At 41.3% G+C, this 21815-nt stretch overlaps 1 protein-coding gene across 1 annotated transcript in view; it reads left to right on the top strand.

Annotated features, from left to right (window-relative positions):
* The window catches only part of COL4A4 (collagen type IV alpha 4 chain), a 121635-nt gene that overhangs the window by 49265 nt on the left and 50555 nt on the right, over positions 1 to 21815 (top strand). The window contains exons 15-25 of the mRNA XM_010597675.3: positions 305 to 349; positions 853 to 906; positions 2069 to 2138; positions 3294 to 3398; positions 7154 to 7318; positions 8480 to 8569; positions 9997 to 10160; positions 13128 to 13200; positions 14350 to 14456; positions 17414 to 17597; positions 19976 to 20044. Coding sequence (XP_010595977.2) covers positions 305 to 349; positions 853 to 906; positions 2069 to 2138; positions 3294 to 3398; positions 7154 to 7318; positions 8480 to 8569; positions 9997 to 10160; positions 13128 to 13200; positions 14350 to 14456; positions 17414 to 17597; positions 19976 to 20044 — 1126 coding nt within the window. The remainder of the gene's footprint in view (positions 1 to 304; positions 350 to 852; positions 907 to 2068; positions 2139 to 3293; positions 3399 to 7153; positions 7319 to 8479; positions 8570 to 9996; positions 10161 to 13127; positions 13201 to 14349; positions 14457 to 17413; positions 17598 to 19975; positions 20045 to 21815) is intronic.

Genomic DNA, 21815 nt, shown 5'->3' on the forward strand with positions numbered 1-21815 from the left:
CCCAGTGCAAGCATTAGTTAAAGAAATTAAAATAAAATGCAAAAACAAAAACAACAGAATATGTTCTTGATTTCAACACTGGCAATGACATGAATTTTATGAATAAGACTGATAAAGGTCAATAAAAATAACACATGTTATAAAGAAATCAATCTCTTTTACATTTGTTTGATTTTATTCAACTACCTTTGCAGGCAAGATTAAATATCTATGAGGCAACCTCATAAGGTGAAAAATGATACATTGAACTCATGCATGCATTTCGATTTCATTCTGCTTGTCTTAATTTTTGTAACTTTATTAGGGTGAACCTGGTTCCTATGGATCTCCAGGTTTTCCAGGATTAAAGGTAAATATACACCATTATACCATTACCAAACCAAACTCATTGCCATTGAGTCAATTCCAACTCATAGCGATCCTGTAGGACCAAGTGGAGCTGCCCCATAGAGTTTTCAAGCAGCAGCTGGTGGATTCAAACTGCCAAACTTTTGGTCAGCAGCCCATCTCTTAACCACTGTGCCAACAGGGCTCCATACACCATTACAGAGGTGACATACCAGTTTTCATTAGTAAACACAATTCAGTATCATTCAAAACTAGTATTTTTGTATGCAGGCACTCAGAAGCATGTAATTGGAAAGGCAGACACAATCATTTTATGAATTGCTTGGTTTAGCTCTGGATACAAGAACTAAAACACAAGACTTTGTCTAATGCACCCCATAACCAAGCTAAACTGCTCAGCATCTCAGTGATCACGCATCATTCAAGTTAAATGCAAATGAGATAATTTGGCACTCAATCACTTTTTTTTTTTTTTTGCAAAAGTTATGTTTGTGTTGTTTGTAGGGGGAACCAGGACTGATTGGCGATCCTGGGCTGTTTGGATTTCTTGGCTCAAAGGTAAAAAAGTGAGCCTGTTTGAGTAGAGCCTTGATAAAACCTTATATCATTTATGTTATCTAATTTATTTTTTAAATATTTTAAAGAATCATTTATAAATGTAACTGCCCCATAGGGTTTCCAAGGCTGTAAATCTTTACGGAAGCAGACTGCTGCATCTTTCTCCCTCAGAGTACATTTTCGGTTAGCAGCCAAGTGCTTTAATCACTGTACTACCAGGGCTCCTTAACTTTTTGTAAAGGACAGAGATTACTCTAACGTATATTGTAATGATTACATTTTACACTTGAGACATGCTCCTTTAGGAGGTGAATAATAATGAAACCATCAAAAATTCCATAGGGATAAAATAGTATCAAGATTAAAAATTAAGGGAGCCTTGATCAAAGACTGTTTGCCTGGAGCATTGTGCTGTTTGAAAGAACTATCTGTATGGGATCAAACTGACAACAGCAATTCAAAAAGTTAGGAAGTTTGAGGGGTAATGAGTTTATGTCAATGGTGGAGGAACAAAGGAAGGTGGGAATGGTTGCACAACTTGAAACATGTCATCAGTGTCACTGAATCATATATGTAAAAATTGTTGAATTGGTGTATGGTCTGCTGGGTATGTTTTCAACAACAACAAATTAAATAAAATTCATTATTAAAAAAAAAAAAATGAAGGAAGCCCTTGAGATCTTCCTGCTTTTACCACGACTGCATTTCTTCCTTTTTTTAGTTGCCTCTATAACCTCGTATGGAGTACTCATTCAGAACAAGCCAGGGAGGCAGTAAAGGGAAGGGGGCGGTATTTGCTGCTAAAATAAAATCTAGATTCAGAGAGTGCCAAGTTAGAGGTTCATGCCTGTACATATTGAAGAAACTTAATGGCTTGAGGGGTATCTAATTTATGGGCCTGGCCTAATTTGGCTGGACTTTTTAGATTATTTTCTTTCGTGCGAGTTTTGCCAATTGGTCATTGACTTCTGCTTGTAGGTGGGAGGTTGGATTCATCATTCTTCCTCCTAGAATTCTATGAGCCATTCATTTCTCTAGCTAGCCTATAATCTCTATGTCTTATATCAATGCACTTGTGATCCTTCTAATATTTATTTAATGCCAGGCAATATGAGAAAAATATTAATCTTTTTAAGAAGAGTGAATGAATGAATGATTTCAGGGGGATCCTGGAGACCGTGGACACCCAGGACCACCAGGTGTTTTGGTAACTCCACCTGTTCCACTTAAAGGTTTGTGTTCCATCCAGTTCTTCCATAAATTACGCAGAAATGAGATTTGAGTGTCCCCAACAGATGAATCTGTTCCAGTACACCTGGTATTTAACACACTAAAAAAAAAAAAAGAAAAAACACCTGTTGCCATCCAGCATATTCTGACTCATATGAACCTATAGGACAGAGTAGAACTGCCCCATAGAGTTTCTAAGGAGCACCTGGCGGATTCAAACTGCTGACCTTTTTGTTAGCAGCTGTAGCTCCTAACCACTATGCCACTAGGGTTTCCATTTAGCACACTGGGAAGGCTGAATACCTGCACTTGACCATGAGTATGTAATGCACTGATATGCGTGCAGGTAGAGGTGTGCCCTTGGTTGGTCTCTAATTGACACGAGATGTCAAATTTTATTTTAGTATGTAAACTGTATTCTGAGGTTTTTAGTACATCACATTTCAGAAAGTAGTTTTTTTTAATCACTAAAAAAAATGTATAAAGCCATTTGACTAATACCTACCACAAGATGCTGCCATCAAGGGGAGGGGGGAACAGTTAAACCAGTTGCCATCAAGTCAGCTCTGACTAATGGTGACCTCATATGTGACAGAGTATATACATCACACAGGATTTTCAATGGCCGATTTTTTGGGAGTAGTTCGCCAGGCCTGTCTTCTGAGATGCCTCTGTGAGGACTCAAACCTTCAGTCCTTCAGCTAGCAGCTGAGCACATTAACCATTCACACCACCCTGGCCTAAACCAGTGACAGTCAAAACCAAAAACCAAACCCATTGCCATCAATTCGATTCCAACTCATAGTGACCCTATAGGACAGAATAGAGCTACCCCCATAAGGTTCCCAAGGACCGGCTGGTGGATGCTGGTGGATTCCAACTGCTGACCTTTTGGTTAGCAGCTGAACTCAATGACAGAGCTCCACTCAAAGTTCACGTGTCTGCAAAGGAGGGGTACCTGAGGGGCTCAGACCTAAGATATTCCACTTTAAATGTGGTAAAAAAAAAAAAAAAAAAAAACTGCAAAATAATGTAATTATACTTTACCAAGCCTCACAAAAAGGAAGTGTTCATAAGTTTTAAGATGTAGATATACATTTATCTATTCATATGTATCGACGGCAGTGGGTATTCATATGTGTAATTCTCTTTGGCAGGCCCTCCAGGGGATCCAGGGTTCCCTGGCCACTATGGAGAAATGGGGGCAGTTGGACCACCTGGTCCCCCAGGTGTCTCAGGTGGACCAGGGGAAGCCCGGTCAGGTAAGAATTCATTGGATCTTTCCTGCCAGTTTTCCTAAATCATCACCCACACCGTGGTTCTCAACTGTAGCAGGTATCAAAATCATCTTGTTTTGTTGTTGTTGTAAGGAGCCGTCAAGTCAGTTCTGACTCATAGCCACTCTGTGTGTAACAGAAAAAACCATTGCCTGGTCCTGCCCCATCCTCACAGTCGTTGTTATGTTTGAGCCCATTGTTGCAGCCACTGTGTCAATCCATCTCATTAAGGGTCTTTCTCTTTTTCACTGACACTCTACTTTACCAAGCATTATGTCCTTCTCCAGGGACTGGTCCCTACTGATACAATGTCCAAAGTACATGAGACAAAGTCTCACCATCTTTGCTTCTAAGCAGCGTTCTGGCTGTTCTTCTTCCAAGACAGATCACCTTAGTCCATTTCCATCAAGTTGATTCCGACTCATTGGGACCCTACAGGACAGAGTAGAATTGCCCCATAGGGGTTCCAAGGAGCGGCTGGTGTATTCAAACTGCTGACCTTTTGGTTAGCAGCTGAAGCTTTTAACCACTGTGCCACAGGGCTCCGCAGATCAACTTAAGAGTTTCTAAAGATACTGCTGCCTGTGCCCCATACCAGACCAAGCACGCCAGACTCTTTGGAAAATGGCCCATGTATCTGTATTATAAAAGTGCCCTAGTATTTATAATGTATAGGGGCATTGGTGATTCAGTGGTAGAATTCTCACCGTGCCAGCAGGAGGGCCGGTTTGACTCTCAGCCCAATGTACATCATGCATAGCCACCACCCATCTGTCAGTGGAGGCTTGAATGTTGCTATGATGCATAACTCCACTATGAACAGATTTCAGCAGAGCTTTCAGACTGGGATAGACTAGGAAGAAAGGCCTGGTGATCTACTTCTGAAAACCAACCCATGAAAACCCTATGGAATGCAGATAGTTCAGTCCACAACCCACCATGGGGATGGCACAGGACCAGGCAGCATTGTGTTCTTTTTTATATGGGATCTCCATGAGTCAGGGGCTGACTCAAGGCAGCTAATGACATTTCTAATGTACAGCCAGAGTTAAGAACCACAGAACTCAAACCACTCAATTACTTATTTGGGGGAAATACAGGCTCCTGGAATGTATCTCAAAAACATTCAGTCACCATCTGAGACATTTATTTGGACCCATAAGCGACATCATGATAAACAGAGAAAATATTGAAGTTATTAAGGGTTTCATTTTACTTGGATCCACAATCAACACTCATGGAAGCAGCAGTCAAAAAATCAAACAGCATATTGCTTTGGGCAAATCTGCTACAAAAGACCTTTAAACACTTTGAGGACCAAGGTGCGCCTAACCCAAGCCACGATATTGTCAATCATCTCATATTCATGCAGAAGCTGAACAATGAATAAGGAAGACCGAAGAAGAATTGATGGCTTTGAATTATGGCATTGGTGAAGAATATTGGATATACCATGAAATGCCAGAAGAATGAACACATTTGTTTTGGAAGAACTATAGCCAGAATGCTCCTTGGAAGCGAGGATGGCGAGACTTTGTCTCACATACTTAGGACGTGTTATCAGAAGGGACCAGTACCTAGAGAAGAACATCATGCCTGGTAAAGTAGAGGGTCAGTGAAAAAGAGGAAGACCCTCAATGAGATGGACTGACACAGTGTCTGCAACAATAGGCTGGAACATAGCAATGATTGTGAGGATGGCACAGGACCAGGTAGTGTTTCATTCTGTTGTACACAGGGTTGCTATGAGTCAGAACGGATTCGACAGCACCTACTAACAACATCTCAGGGGGACTTTGAAGAATACCCGTGTGTAACAGGCTTCCCACAAGATTATCACATGCAGATAAATTTGGGAACTGCTGTTAGAGTTAGTGTTTCCTTCGTGTTTTCCAGCCTCCTTGAAGGCTCTTCCTCCTATTAAATTCAGTTCATCTGTCCAGGCCCCAATTTAAATCTCTTAGATGAACTGCAGAAATAAAAATGTATAATTTAAAAAATAAAACTTTGATTCAAACTTGATTAAAACAAAAACGCACAGCCCCTACCCCCCCCAAAATAAAGCAACTCTAGTTCACAGTGATATTTGATGAAGAGCTGGGAAAGAGTCCTCTTGACATAAGTACTTTGAAGTCTTTCAAGTACTGTAGTGGTTAATATTCTTGGAGGGTATTTGCATTCTGTGAACCCAGAAGAACAGATTAAACCTGTGAGGAGAAAAGTCTTGAATAAATGTAATTTTATCCAGCCCATATCTCTTGTTATGTTTATGGACAAAGAGTAAGAAGTTTCTGGAGATATTCAACTGGTAATGCATAAGTTCTTGATTAGTCTTTCAGGAATGTCACTTCCACATTGTGGGCTCTGATAACCACAGAGGTGGTCATGCTGTCTACACTTGGTTAATCTGTGTACAGTTGGTTACAAAGCTTTGGGTTAATTGACCCAGGGCTATATCAATCATATAGAATATTCTGTTGGTCAAGAAGCACTATGCTTTGGTCTTAGATTTCTTCTTTCCAGCTTGTTTATAATAAAACAGTGCCTCCAGCAGAGTAAAATCAAAACCCACTTGGACAAGTGACTCTAGCAGATATCAACTTAAACATAACAGTTGTTGTTGTGTGCCAATTCTGACTTAGAGCAACCCTATAGGACAGAGTAGAACTGCTCTATAGGGTTTCCTAGGCTGTAATCTTTACAGAAGCAGATCACCAGGTCTTTTTCCCCCATGGAGTAGCTGGTGGGCTCGAACTGCTGACCTTCCAGTTAGCAGCTGAGTGCTTAACCATTGTGCCACTAGGACACCTTACAGATAACAAGAAAACAAACAAAAAAAACCAAACCCGTTGCCATCAAGTCAATTCTAACCCATAGCAATTTTATAGGACAGGGTAGAACTGCCCCATAGGGTTTCCAAGGAGCAGCTGGTGGATTTGAACAGTTGATCTTCTGGCTAGCAGTTAAGCTCTTAACCACTGTGCTACCAGGGCTCCTGGTAATGTATATGGCTCTTAAAAATCCATCGCCGTAGTTGATTTTGACTCATAGCAACCCCCTAGGGTCTCCAAGGCTGTAAATCTTTATGGAAGCAGACAGCCACATCTTTCTCCCACAGAGTGGCCAGTGGTAGGTTCAAACCCCCGACTTTTCAGCTAGCAGCCAAGTGCTTTAACCGCTGTGCCACCAGAGCTCCTTTATAGCCCTTACTCTACATGTTTTTATTTTATAATTACCTGTAATATTTACCATGGGATAAGCAGAGTTCTGGAGTCAAGACACTTGGAATTGAACCCCAGCCTTGCCGCTTAGTGGAGACCACATAGTGCAGTGTGTATAGTGAAATAGTTATGAGGCTAACATGGAAAGGGTGGTATTTTATCTTCTATGTAGACAATGATGTGTCTATATTTTGGGTCATTAAATATGCTAACGTGTATTCAGATTATTTTTACTACATTATCAAGGTGGAAAACTTAAAAATTTTAATTTCTTTCCCAGTAACCCCATAGAATGGGGAAAAGGTAAGAAAATCTGATTCCCCAAACCTGTTTGTGACCACTTGTGTGCTTGTTTACAAGGAGGCAAGGCATTTTTTTGATGGCTGTGATATTCAGTTATTTTGTACTTTTTTTTCCTTGAAAAGTTCCATGGCCTAAGGAACCCCGGATTTTGCTTTCTTCTACAGAAAAGCTTACTCTGATAGTATATGTGATTTTCATTATTGATTTCTCTTGGAGGCGTGATGGGACCCCCTGGGCCCCGAGGGTTTCCTGGTCATCCAGGGCTTCCGGGGACAGCCGGCATTCCTGGAAGAGCTGACTCTGCTCCAGGAAAACCAGGGAACCCAGGACCACCTGGCTTGCCCGGAGTGCCAGGGCTGCAGGGACCCCCAGGATCAGATGGTAAAGTGATCCTCGTTCATCTTCCTTAGCATTTATGTTGTATTCGGTGCTGCAGTGTCATTCAAAAATATGATTTTTTAAGTATTTTCAAGGGTATATAATATTTCATGAGCTGAGTTAGTATTATTGTCTTTTTTTATAAATAAACTGAGGTTGAACTATTATGTCAATTAAAGTATATGAAATTACTTGGTTGGGAATTGAAGTGTGAATTCATCTTCTATAGAAGGAAGTCAAAAGATAACGCCCAAATGGAAAAATTAAGAAATAGCAATACAGACATGTTGAATGGCAAAATAGAGGCAAATAACCAAAGAGCCCCGTGCATATGTAGAAATAATGCGTTTCCCCACAGCCAGCTTAAGATTCAGCTTTTTAAGCCCCGTGAAGTCCCTCTAAACTTTTGTCATCATTTCTTCTCCCTTTTTCATTATCCTGTGGGCTTATGACTTTTTATAATATCCTTTCTCTGTCCTTTTTTTTTTTATGACATTTTTGGGAGAGGACAGAATTTATTGTCTGTGGTTTGTCTGCCATCTCAGATGACTCTGAAATTCTGCTTTTAAATGCCTGCTTTATGCTTTCTTCATTCGGTAATGATTAAGAACTGAGGGGGTGGGAAGCTATTTGCTATACCTTGACTCTTAGCTTTTTTTAAATTTGTTTTGTTTTGTGTTTCATTACCTTGTTCTGCGGAAACCCTGGTGATGTAGTGGTTAAGAGCTACAGCTGCTAACCTAAAGGTCAGCAGTTTCAATCTACCAGGCACTCCTTGGAAACTCTATGGAACAGTTCTACTCTGTCCTCTAGGGTCGCTATGAGTCAGACTTGACTTGATGGCAATGGGTTTTACCTCGTTCTGCAACCACTAAATTAGACTGGGTTTAGGAATGTCTTTATAAGTGGTTAGGGTGGCAGATGTGTGGTATGATAGTATATAGTCTATTCATGTACATGATCATATATCAGAGGGAAAGAATCACAGGAAAGGAATGGAAGAGATAATAAGGCAAACTTAGAAGTTTAAATCAATTAGAAGAAAGAATAAGGGAAATTTAGGAAAGAGGATGTGAGTGCAAGAGACACTTAAACTTGTCCTGCAGAAGACATTCCTAAAAAAACTATGTGATTCTCTCTGTCCACCCCTTACCCACCGTAAAGTTATATATTGTAGTGTTGGAAACCCCGGACCACGAGGAATAAAAGGCAAAGCAGGTCCTCCAGGAAGAAGAGGCTCAAAAGGAGAAAAAGGCAAGTATGCATCAAGAGTAGCATTTTCTAGAAGGCAATAATATACGGAGGACTGAGGGCGTACCTGAAATGGACAGCGTGGCATTTCCTTCAGATTTGTTACTCACCTTAGTTGCGCTCAGGAGCACTCAGCCCGCTTATGTGCTTATGACGTGATGAAATCTTACCAGAAAACTCAAATCCTCTTATGAGTATCTTAGCACATAAAGAAGTCTCTCACTTGCCATGGAATTTGCCTCAGGATAGTGACTTTCCTCATGAGGGCCTCTTGATTCCTTGAGAGCAACAGAGACAGGATAGTATTGATATTTTAGCTCAGTCTCTCTCTGGGGACTCCCCAGTTTGCCAGGCTCATCATACGCCCATAATCCTATCTATCTCCACTCGTAAGTTGTTTTGCATCTTTTTTTTTAATAGACTTTTTTTTTGAGGAGTTTTAGTTTTGCAAAAATTACACAGAAAGTAGAGAGTTCCTTAGCTCCCCTCTCCCTCCTGCACACTGTTTCTCTTACAATTAACATCTTGCCTGCCTGTGGTATATTTGTTACAATTGATAAACCAATATCGATACCTCATTATGAATTAAACCTATAGTTTACGTTAGAGTTCACATCTGATGCCTTTTTGATCTACCTGGTCCTTATTGTGTGCTGTGGAGTCAATTCCGACTCATAGTGACCCTGTAGGACAGAGTAGAACCCCTGTAGGCTTTCCAAGGCTGTAATCTTTATGGAAGCAGACTCCAGATCTTTCTCTGGTGGAGCCACTGGTGGGTTTGAACTGCCAACCTTTCAGTTAGCAGCCAAGAACGTAAACACTGCACCACCAGGGTAAGAAGGAGAGTGTAAATACAGTAGAGGAGTTTGACTATCCAGAAAGACCATTTTTTCGTTTGTTGATTTTAGATTAAACGCCCTGATGATTAAGGAATGCCTCGTGGTGAATCGTCACTTGTGCTGTTAACATGCAATGTAATAAATAATCCCTGCTCACATGCAATTTTGTTTCTTTTATTGTTCAGAGTTTCTCTTCTAACCTAATTTATTTTAGACTCTAATTTATTTTTTGGTTTCATCAATAGAAGCCAAATAAGAAACTTGAAAACTTTTCAAAATAAGAGACTTTATTTTTAAAGTTTCTTCAGGAGAGTTGGACCTAAATTTTCACCCTGGACTTGGTCAGAATGAGTTTATTAAGAAACAAGATGCTCCATTTGTCTGGAAACTCTCTACCCACCCCTGGTAGACCATGCCATGCCTCCACACTGCACCGCAGCCTCCACATCCCACGTTATCAATTGCCTGTAGTGAGAATTGTTCACACTGGACCCCTTTTCCCCCTCTTAGATATTGGTAGTGTGTGGTAAAGCCCTTACTGTGGATTTGATTCAGAAAACATGACAACGCTGCATTTTATCCTCTGTCTAGGAAACGAAGGGCTCTGTGCCTGCGACCCTGGTCCCATGGGGCCCCCTGGTCCCCCAGGACTTCCTGGGCGGCAAGGTTTTAGGGGAGACTTGGGGCTCCCTGGGTGGCTTGGAGAAAAAGGTGACCCAGGTCCTCCTGGTGTTGAAGGATCCCCGGGGCCACCAGTGAGTAACTCTTACCAGTACAATATTTCTAGTTAAAAGTCATAGATGGTGACAGCATTCAAATGTACCTTTTTTTTAAATTTATGCATGGTATATGTTATGTTTTGAACCTATGGCTCTACTAATGACAAAAAATCACCTATATCCATTCATTCAACCATCCATCTATGTTTCATTCAGCTAATATTTACTGAGCACCTACAATGTTCCAGGCACTTCTGGGTGCTGGGGATACGATAGGGACCAGAACATAGTCCTTGCTTTTATGGGTCTTCCATTCTATTGGGCGGACATAGACAGACGAGTGAATGGATAGTATGTCAGGTGGTGGTTTTATCCTTGTGGGTATTTGTTTTTGTGTTATTATAAGATTTAAGGCTTCTCTTAAAGAGCCCTGGTAGCACAATGATTAAAGTGCTTGGCTGCTAACTGAAAGGATGGTGGTTCAAAGCCACTAGTGGCTCTGTGGGAAAAAGACCTGGTGATCTGCTCCCATAAAGATTACAGCCTAGAAAACCCTATGGGGCAGTTCTACTCTGTCCTGCAGGGTAGCCATGAGTCAGAATCGACTTGAAGGCACCCAATAACAGCAGGGCTTCCCTTGAAAAATTGGGAGCTCACTAACGTGAGACCTTCTGTGTTCCCACTACCACTGGGAGCTGAGAGGTGGCTGTCCTTGTCAGGGGAGGCCTGGGCACTCCAGTTTCCACCACCTCCACCTGCCTGCTTCCTTCAAAAGGACCTGGCTCCTGTGGGCACTTGCCATTGAAGTCCACGATCTAGGCTGTATATAAAAAAAGCCAGTACATGCCTGGCAAAGGAGCTTCGCGTTGATGCTGGGCTTTTGTTGTCCTAGCATCCACGTTTAGTGATCTCAAGGCCTTGGAATTGAGAAAAGTAGCTTTTGATCCCAGAGCTGCTGGGAACCTTTTCTCCAGGAATTGTAGAGGTTAAACATTGATGCCACTAGAGTCTAAGCACCATGATGACAAGATTGCCTTGTAAACTGGTGGATCCCCAGTCTTTGAATAGTACTAGCACCTTGTAGGTCCTCAGGAAACATTTGTTCAACAAAATCTAGACACAGCTCCGGTAACTTGATTTTCTTCCCAGATCAAATGAGTCTATGATCAGACTCTAGAACTTGAAGCTCTACATCTACAATGCAGAAGAACAATTCACCACACATCTTAAAACTTTCAGACTTCCACATTGTATTCACTCTTCCCAGTGTACAAGGTCTTATTTATTAAGCCTACCTCTGGTTCACATGCTATGTAAGTAGTTTTCTCCCTTTAGAGTTGATCCATCAGAAGGCTGCTTTCATTATTCATCACTTGGACTGGATAGTGTACCCATACAGGTTAGTCCTGTCCCATAGCCACTGATTACTTAGCACATACATTAAGAATAAAAATAGTTCTTAACACATAGCAACACTTCATGATTTCTAACATTCTCTTACTGTTTGAATTTACCCGTGTCTACAAAAAAAATTTTTTTTTTTTTTTAACTAAGAAATGTCTTCCACCCACTGTTTTGATGTCTCGTAGACATTGGTTCAAACAGGATACTATACTAGAGTGAGGCTTTTAAGGATACTGAGCAGTGGGTATGGAGCTTTTTTTTTTTTTTTTTAATATATAGTAGATGGCTCCCAACCGTGTTGTCAGCTTGAGTTTTTATGCCTGTTGTATACATTCTTAGCTGCTTCTTCACTCTCACTGCTTGCTGCTGACAATTGCACTTACCTCCCCTTCCTTTTATAGTTTATGGAAACCCTGGTGGCGAAGTGGTTAACAGCTACAGCTGCTCACCAAAAGGTCAGCAGTTTGAATCCACCAGGTATTCCCTGGAAACTCTATGGGGCAGTTCTACTCTGTCCTCTAGGGTTCCAATGAGTTGGAATGGACTTGACAGCAGTGGGTAGGGCATATAAATTAGTATAGGCCAGTTAAAAAGAAAATTAAGCTCGTTTCAACTCATTGTTAGACTGTATGAAAATAAGACCAGGTAAGATCTGTGTGAAACAACAAATGGTTTGCTCAGTCATTTTTGACCTCTTCCAGATTCTAGATTGTTTCCTGATTATTGAGGTCACCAAATAAGTGACTGTAAGTCATGTGTAGTGTTTCTATAACTCTATTAGCTGTAATGTTTGGTCACTCTGATATACTGACAGTAGGTCTCCAGAGTTTGGCAGTGCCTGATATTCAATCATATGTAGCTCTCATAAAACCATGACCCAAATAGCCCAGTCTCAGCAATGCTGAGGTCAAAACATGATGAGCCCATCAGTCTAAATTGGTTGTTTACTTGTTATACAGAGGGAATGTATTGACATCAGCAAAGGTCCTTATTTTTCTTTCTCTCGCTCATCAAATTCCCTCAGTGTTACAGTGATTTCCATGCCCCTCTCATTACAAAGTCATTGCTAAGCCTCTGCCTTAAGCTCTAGTGGCAACTCCTGTTGTTAACAGCTCTCCGTCCTTTTTCCTCCCAATTCTGCATTAGGAAGCCCAAGATAATTTAATTTTAAAAATAGCTTTTTATTTTGAGATAGTTTAAGACTTATGAGAAGTTGCACAGATCATATAGAGAGTTCTCATGTATCCTTCACCCAGCTTCCCCCAATGATATATCTTATATATAACCATAGTACATTGCCAAAACCAAGAAATTGACCTTGCTACATTTCTATTAACTCAGGTACAGACCTTATTCAGATTTCACTGGTTTTTACATGCTGTCCAAGAGCCTCAATTTTGTAAGGTAGGACCTTACGCCAAGGTAGGATCTTGGAAGGCAGGCAACAGGAGGAGGCTAAGAGTGCCAAACCAGTTTGTTTAGCAAGTGATATAGGAGGGAGAAATAGAGAAATCAGATATACAGACATGAATAACTTGATCCTTTACACTTTTTTTTTTTTTTTACACTTAAGCTAATTTGTTCTTATTTTTCAACAAGGGAAAACCTGGTGCCTCAGGACCACGTGGCAGCAAAGGAGAAAAGGGCGACATGGTTGTCTTGAGAATCAAAGGTGAGCATAATTAATCATCTAGCTCCCTGCCACTTTATGAATGACACAGGAACCATCCTGAATTATTTATGAACAATCCTCCTGTATTAGTTTCCCTGTGACCACAGACCAATTCAATAACAAGACCTAGGATTGTTGAGATTGCTTTAAAAAATACTCCTTGCCCTTCATAGGGTCCTATGATTGGTGAGCCCCAAATTCTTTGTCTCATATTTGAAAACATGAATGCTCCTTTAGTCATGTGCTCAAATTCTCATTGTGGTGAAACAAGGTCTCCTTTGACATGCCAGTGTTTATTTGCTGCATTACAGTATCCAGAACAAGTCAGGAATATTTTGGTTGTAAGTGACAGAAACCCAGCTTGAAGTAGTTTAAGAAAAAAATAAAAGTAACTTATTGAATCCATCAGCTGCTCCTTGGAAACGCTATGGGACAGTTCTACTCTGTCCTATAGGGTCGCTATGAGTTGGTATTGACTCAATGGCAATGGATTTGGTTTTTTTTTTTTTGGTTTATTGACTCACTTAAACAAAATTTGAAAGATTAGACACAAGATTGGCATTGGAGACAGCTGAATCCAGAGTCTCAAATGGTGTCAGCAGGATCTCTCTGCATCTTCCATCTTTCATTGCATCATAAGTAGTCTCTCCCAGGGACTGGCTTTCTCTGGGCTGTGGGGTACATGGCCCCAGGCAGCTCCAGATTTTTACAACCACAGATGAAAGAAAACTCTACATCGTCAGCTCCAGTTAGGAAAAAAAAAAAAAAAATCAGAAGGAATTAGATTAGCCTGGACCATGTGCCCAACCGTGGACCATCCTCCATCCACTATGGCCAGGGGATAGAGTATGTCATTCGGCATAAGGCGTGCAGGGCTAGATGCTCTGACTGGCACCTCCACACACAACCTCCTGTTGAAAAAGGGAAAAGGAACACTTCCCAAATAAACTAATTGAGTGAGTTTGGTGATAGTCATCCTTCCCTCTGACCTTTGAGTGGTTGTCTTTCTGTGACTTTGGGCAGCTGAAGCACTCAGAGGAAACTCTAACGATCCACACAGAGTCAAGGTCACAGTCTTTTTCTTGAGTCCTTTCTGTACTTCTCCCCTTGCTGATGAGGACTGGGATGTCTTTTGGCCTCTGTTTCCAGGACACAAAGGAGAAAGAGGTCCTGATGGGCCCCCGGGATACCCAGGGCAACAGGGGCAGGATGGTGAGGATGGACATGCTGGAGGAAGAGGAGACCCAGGACCCCCAGTATGTATAATTCTTTGGCTGCTGTAGAATTTCACTTTCTTACATGGTCACACAAACAGTTTGTTCTTAATTTACCAAGGGTTAACTCAGTACAGGGTCAACATGCTGTAAGTTAGAGCATGTTGACCCTGTATTGGGTTCACTGGTGTGTAAAGATGATGGTGATAAAAAGTATGGTACAACTGGAAATGGCCTAATATCCAGAGTGGTGGTTCGGTCATAGCAAGACTTTCTGTCCCTAGTCTTTGTATCAGTCTCATTATGCGTATTTCCTTCTAGGGCCCTTATTTCTGCCAAGCCTCAACTGATGTTGGGTCATATCTAGTTGGCTCTGTAAGGTCCTGATAATTAGCTTCAGGTCTATTCCCTGGTGAAGGGACACACGAGGGGAAGTAGCAAGGAAGAAAAGGTGAACTAGTGCAAATCCATTTGAGCTGATGCGTTTGCTAATGGACGATGCCACTGATAAATGATATTTCTACATTTTTCAATCACGGTTTGGGTGGAAACTGTGTAGGTAAGGAAGGGAATAAGAAAAGAATATGAGACATGACCCAGTGTTTAGGAATTTAAAGTGTCTTGGGTATGCGAGGCGCTTTTGAATGCTTACAATGTTGCAGAAACTGGGCTAGATGTGTTTATCTATGAACAGTGTGTGAGGCACCTCTGGGTGGGTCAAGCCTCCAACCTTGCAATTAGCTGCGAAGCAAGTTAACTCTTTGCACCATCATTTTTATGTATGGCAGTAGCCTTACCCCGTTGCCATCAAGTCAATTCCAACTCATAGCGACCGTATAGACAGAATAGAGCTGTCCCATAGGGTTTCCAAAGGGCGGCTGGTGGATTCAAACTGCCGACCTTTTGGTTAGCAGCTGTAGCTCTTAACCACTGCACCACCAGGGCTCCAGCAGTAGCCTTATGAGGAGCAGTTATGTTTCCAATTTACGGTAAGGAAATGGGGCTTGGAGTATGTTATTCAAGGTCCCACATCTATCAAGCAGGCTAAACAGGAAAGAAAGCTCTTTCTGATTCCATGCTGCTTGCACCAGACTGGGCTGCTGCCTTGCGAATGGAAGATCACTGAGCGTGTTGTCATAGGGGAAGCCCAGGCTCTGATTTTATAGGAACCCCTGGAGGCAAAATACACATGAATAAGAGGGAAGCTTGGAAACAGGGTTAGATGATGGTATTAGCTTTCTGGCCTTTTGACCTATGTCAGGTATGTGAGTGGTCTCTGCTTTAGCCAAGATAAACTTTGCTTAGTTCATTCTTCTGCTTCAGAAAGTGCTTAGAACCCAACATCACTTAGTAGGAGTTGCCACCATTCACTAACCAAATTCTTAAAAAGTAAAGTGTGTTTCTAGATCACATTGGGAGAGAATTTTCTGTAATGCCCACTGCGGGGGCGGGGGGTCTTCTAAATTCATTGAAACAATACAGATGCACAAGACCATCATAGACCACATTTGAGGCCAGGCCACTCAGAAGGATGGACGACAGGACCCTCAGCTCCAGCAGGCCAGTGTCAAGCCTTCCCAGTGTGCCAGTGTCCTTGCAGCACATAGCTCAACACACAGCTCAGGGTGCCCTTCCTTCCTTCAGCACATAGCTCAGGCCAAGGAGCTGAGATCCAAGCTGGCAATGCGGGGGCAGCCCTGCTCTGAAAGTCTCATTCTTCCCTGGAGCCACCATCTCCACAGACAGTGCTTGCCGGGCTCTCACAAGGGACTTGCCGGTTACAGGAGCCAGCACTCAAGGAGGCCCCAAACTAGGGTTCCCCAACAGGCCTTTAGAATTCTTCCAGACCAGACGCTGGGTGGTGCAAATGGTTAAGTGTCCAGCTACTAACTGGTTGACAGCTCGAACCCACCCAGAGGCGTCTTGGAAGAAAGGCCTGCTGATCTACTTCCAAAAGGTCACAGCCAGGAAACTTTATGGAGCACAGTTCTATTCCGACACATATGGAGTCTCCATGAACTGGAATCAATTCAAGGGCAACTAGTTCGTTTTTTGGTTTTGCTTTTTGTTTTGTTTTGTTTTGTTGTTTTCAGACCAAATGCAAACTTAGCAACCAAGGATCAGTTTGATCCTGGTTTGATTTGGTACGCTGATGTTCCAAGTTTATCCAGGTTTCTGGAGGAACAGAGCTAGGTCGTTAACCCAAGGTCAAATTGCCATGCAGGAGGGGAAAGTATTTGTTCACTCTTTACCCCCCGCTGTGATGAAATCTCTGTGCCTTCTCAGAAGGCAGGAAAATAATTTCAAGTATAGAAGAACTTATCAGTTGTAGGTCCATTACCTCCCCTGATTTCCTTACATCTAAATTTTATGATTTTTGGTATTAGTGGTTCTACATAAAATTTTGTATTCTACCAAAAAAACACCCAAACCCACTGCTGTCGAGTCGATTCCGACTCATAGCGACCCTACAGGACAGAGTAGAACTGCCCTTTAGAGTTTCCAAGGAGTGCCTGGTGGATTTGAACTGCCGACCTTTTGCTTAGCAGACATTGCTCTTAACCTGTACACCACCAGGCTTTCCATATTTGTAAGAGTGGGAGAAAAACTGGAATAGCAGATATATATAGGGAAAATATGGAGAAAAACCTGAGTTAATCATTCTAAATTACATTTGCTACTGATGAACTAGAGTTCTGGGTGGTACACATGGTTAACATGCTCAGCTGCTAACTGAAAGGTTGGAGGTTTTAGCCCACCCAGAGGCGCCTTGGAAGAAAGGCCTGGCAATCTACTTCTAACAAATCACCATTGAAAACCTTATGGAGCACAGTTCTCCTCTGACACTCATGGGGCTGCCATGAGTTGGAATTGACTCTTTGGCAACTGGTTTTACTGCTCTACTGTCTGCTGGAAATGGGGACTTTTCTGCATGTGTTTCTATAGCCTGCAATGACTTTCAAAGGTTGGTAATTGACTCATGACTTCAACATTCCCAGGGGGATCACGAAGACGCAATCCCAGGTGGAAAAGGGTTTCCTGGACCATCTGGGCCCCCAGGCAGAGCAGGATCAGCGGGGCCTCCAGGTCTGGGATTTCCTGGCCCACCAGGAGAGAGAGGGAGACCAGGAGCTCCCGGCTGCCCCGGCATGAGAGGCCCTGATGGCTTGAGGGGTTCCAAAGGTAATCTGAATGTTGCTGTGAGTCTCTCTTCCAGGTAGAGTTATAGCTATAGCAAAACAGCTGAAGAAAATTCCATCAAGGCAGTGTTCCAACCTCCAATGTAGTCAAATAAATAAAAGCATTACAGCACAGTCGATATTTACAACAAATGCCAAAAATCCTAAAATGCTTTTTGTTTAGCATACCAAAATTGTTTCTCATTCATTTCTTAGTATCAGTTTGCACAATCTGATCATATTAAAGTTATATATGTATGTATACACACACACATAAAACTTTGAAATACCTATTATTTTACCCTCCTTTAAGATAATGCATTGTATTTTAATAAAAAAAGAACACCAGTATCTCATTTAAATTTACATCATTACCCATGAAAAACCATTTGTAAGCATTTTTGGTAGAAGAGATTTTAGATATGTTTGACATTTATGTGCATTTGAGATAATAAAGTGACTCGCATGATCAGAGCTGAAAACTTTTTTTATTAATATTATTTTATTGTGTTTTCAATAAATGTTTACACAGCAAATTCGGTTCCCATTTAACAATTTTTTTATACAGTTTGTTCAGTGACATTGCTTACATTTTTCACAATATGTCAACATTCTCATTATTTCCGTTCTGGTTGTTCCATTTCCATTAATCTAGTTTCCCTGACCACCATAACTTCTCATCTTTTCTTTAAGGTAAATGTGGACCATTTGGTCTCATAGGCTTTTTTTTAAAGGAGCACAGTACTCACAGGAGATATTGTTTATTTTATGAGCCAATCTGTTATTTAATCAAAAGGTGATCTTTGGTAGTAGTTCCAATTCAAAGTTTAAAGGGTGTCTCGGGGCAGTTGTCTCAGGGATTCCTCTAGTCTCTGCTGGTGCAGTAAGTATGGCCTTTTTAAGAATTTGAGTATTGTTCTATATTTTTTTCCCATTCTATCAGGGTCCATGTATGGTCTCCCTAATCAAAATGGTTGGTAGTAGTAGCTGGGCACCATCTATTCTTCTGGTCTCAGGGTAAATGAGGCCATGGTTTGTGTAGGCTATTAGTCCTATAGAAAAGTTTCTTCTTTGAATTTTTTATTTCCTTCCCTCTCTTTTCTTCCAGACGAGTAGAGACCAATAGGTGTATTTTAATAGGCCACTCGCAAGATTTAAGACCCCAAATGCTACTCACCAAACTAGGATGTAGAACAGAAACTTTATGAACTATATTCTGCCAATTGACTGAGTTGTCCCATGAAACTATGACCCTAAACCTTCAAACCCAGAAAACCAATCATGCGAGGAATTGATTATATCCAAGAAGTATCTGTAGCTGTGCCCCCTATGGGCTTTATTATATATATGAATACTTACACAGTACACACATACCTGTATCTATACCTACAGATACACCTATATACCTACATTTATATACACACATACCTATCTATACACATACATGCATACACACCTACCTATTGTAACCACACACATATTTTTTGATGGTTGTGAAAACTTTTAAGAAGATGGGAAAAAGGGTTTATTATTTAAGATTTTCTTTTATAGATTGTTCATATATTCCTTGGCCTACATTCTTATTTGTGAAATTTTGGAATAAAATGAAAATGGCTCTTGCTTTGACAACATAAAAAGGCAAATAGCCTGGTATTTGATAAGGTTTAAGATGACAGTCTAGGACCCATCAAAATTGAAAATTATTTTTATTTATCTCGCATACTTTCTGATAATATCTTATAAAACTTTATTTCTACTATAAAAGAGAAATATTAAATTTTAGAACGGAGTTTGCTGTCTTATTTTCTTTGGCACTTAAAAAGGGGCATAATAATAACCACATTGCAGATTTGTTAGGAGAACCAGGAGACAATGTATTTGAAGCACCTATTTCAAGGTACTTTTATTATTACCATTTCAATGGTAGCTTTTATTAATATCTAGCCCAGCCCCCTCATTTGTGCAAATTCTCCAGTCCAAACTAGGATGGAAATCTTCTGAACCCAGTGTTGGGTGCTTGCTGCTATTTCATGATTTGGCCATCAGCTTCTGTCTCCATAGTATTAGCTATCCATGAGCCTATAAATACATTATTTTTTTCTTGGCTCTTAAAACTGATGTTTCTTGGAACCAATATCATTCTTATTTCCATTATCTTTACAACTGTTCTGACAGTCGAAATGCAAATTTCAGGACAGCTTTTCTAAAAATTCAGTTTAAAAAACAGTTTATGTAATCTAATGATACTTGGGTTTTTCTTTCATTTGATTTCCACGTATACTATATGAAAAAGATCTTGAGTAAGGTTATTCTCATAGAGACTCATGTTGCATTGACCTATCAATTATGTGAATGCCACTTTTTTTTTTTTTTTCATTTCAGGTGATACAATTCCTTGTAACATAACCTACCCAGGGAGGCCAGGCCCTCCAGGTTTTGATGGACCTCCAGGTATGATCAATGAGAAGTTACTGTGTTATACATTTCCGCTAGTAAGAGAACCAGGAAGACAGGTACAGAGATAGCAAATCCTCAGTTAACTGGTTAGGATATTCCTGAAATTCTTACAAAGTTTGAGGGAGTATGAGAAAACAATATTTGCAGTAATTGCAGTTGAATCTCTAGTCTACTGGTTTTAGCACCATTTCCCTGGATTTGATCACCTATCAGCTAAAATGTTTGTCCTTTGAGAGTTTTAAAAGTGTATCTACTTTCTTTTCCTGTGTGCCAAGAGTGAAAAATGAATGTTTGTTTACTGGTTCTAAGTCTGTGCTGCTTTCCATGAGAACCAAACTTCTGGCCAAAAGCATTCTGGAAAATGTCTACATATTTGCAAGCCTGATTGAACTTTTATGCAGCTGCTTTACTTGGATTAAATGTTTGGTTTTAAGCTAAATGAACCCACAATCTGTATAAGGGATTTTGTCTAATTTTTTTTTTAATTGTCTCAGAATTCACTTAAAATCGATTCCAACTCATAGCGACTCCATGTGACAGAGCAGAAACTCCCCATAGAGTTTTCTAGGCTGTAATCTTTACAGGAGCAGATCACTAGATCTTTTTCCCTTGGAGTCCCTGGGTGGGTTTGAACCACCAACCTTTCAGTTAACAATTGAGTGCTTAAGCATTTGTGCCACCAAGGCTCCTGTTTTGTCCTGCGTAGCTCTAACGAGTATTGAAAGGTTGAATGATGAATGAATCTGTATTGCTGTCTCCATCCATTGGGTATCGTCAGCGTATAAAAGGCATGGTGGTTCAGTGGTAGCGTTCTCACCTTCTCTGCGGGACACCAGGGTTTGATTCCTGGCCAGTGCACTTCATGAGCCACCACCACCCATTCCTCAGTGGAGGCGTGTGTTACTATGATGCTGAACAGGTTTCAGCAGAACTTTCAGACTAGGGGCTTCCAGATGAAGATGGACTAGGAAGAAAAGCCTGGAGGTCTATTTCCAAAAATCAGCCAATGAAAATCCTATGGATCACAATGGTTCAATCTGTAACCAATCGGAGATGAGGCAGGACCTGCGACATTTAGTTCTATTGTGCATGGCATCACCATGAGTCAGAGGCTGACTTGATGGCAGCTAACAACAGCAATTTTCACAGTCGTGTTGTACAACAGCCTACAACAACCAAAAAGTATTTTCTCTCTTATGGGTCTGCAGGTTGATTGGGATTTAGCTGATCTAAGTTGGCCTCTGCTGGGCTTGGTCCCAGGCTCCAGGTCAGGTTCAGGTCTACAACACACATGATGTGGTGGGGCCGGACTGGAAGAGCAGCATCTGCGCAGGTGTGCTGTGCTCACGTGGTTGCAGCAATGCAACAGGGTAGACCTCGCTTCCCAAGCACATTCTGTACCTCTGTGTCAGTGTTGCTAGTGTCCCATTGGCCTAACAAGTCACATGACCAAGCCCCAGTCCAGAGGGTGGGGAGGTACACTTTAGCCATCACGACGAAATAGCAAGGGTGTGGAAGGATGATTCTGTATCAGGAGAGTGAAGAAGTGCTAGTTGACTAAGTGTTCATTTTCGTTTTTACTGGAGCATTGTCGTGGAGGGAGGAAAAGTTTATGATTACTTTCAGCAGCTTTAGCCTTGAGGGACCATCACCCGTCTGTCAGTTCGTCAGACAATGGTGGCTTGTGTGTTGCTATAATGCTGGAAGCTATGCTACTGGTATTTCATATACCAGCAGCCTCACTCATGGCAGACAGGTTACAGTG

This window comes from Loxodonta africana, chromosome 6 (assembly GCF_030014295.1).
Source record: "Loxodonta africana isolate mLoxAfr1 chromosome 6, mLoxAfr1.hap2, whole genome shotgun sequence".
Classification (NCBI taxonomy): domain Eukaryota; kingdom Metazoa; phylum Chordata; class Mammalia; order Proboscidea; family Elephantidae; genus Loxodonta; species Loxodonta africana.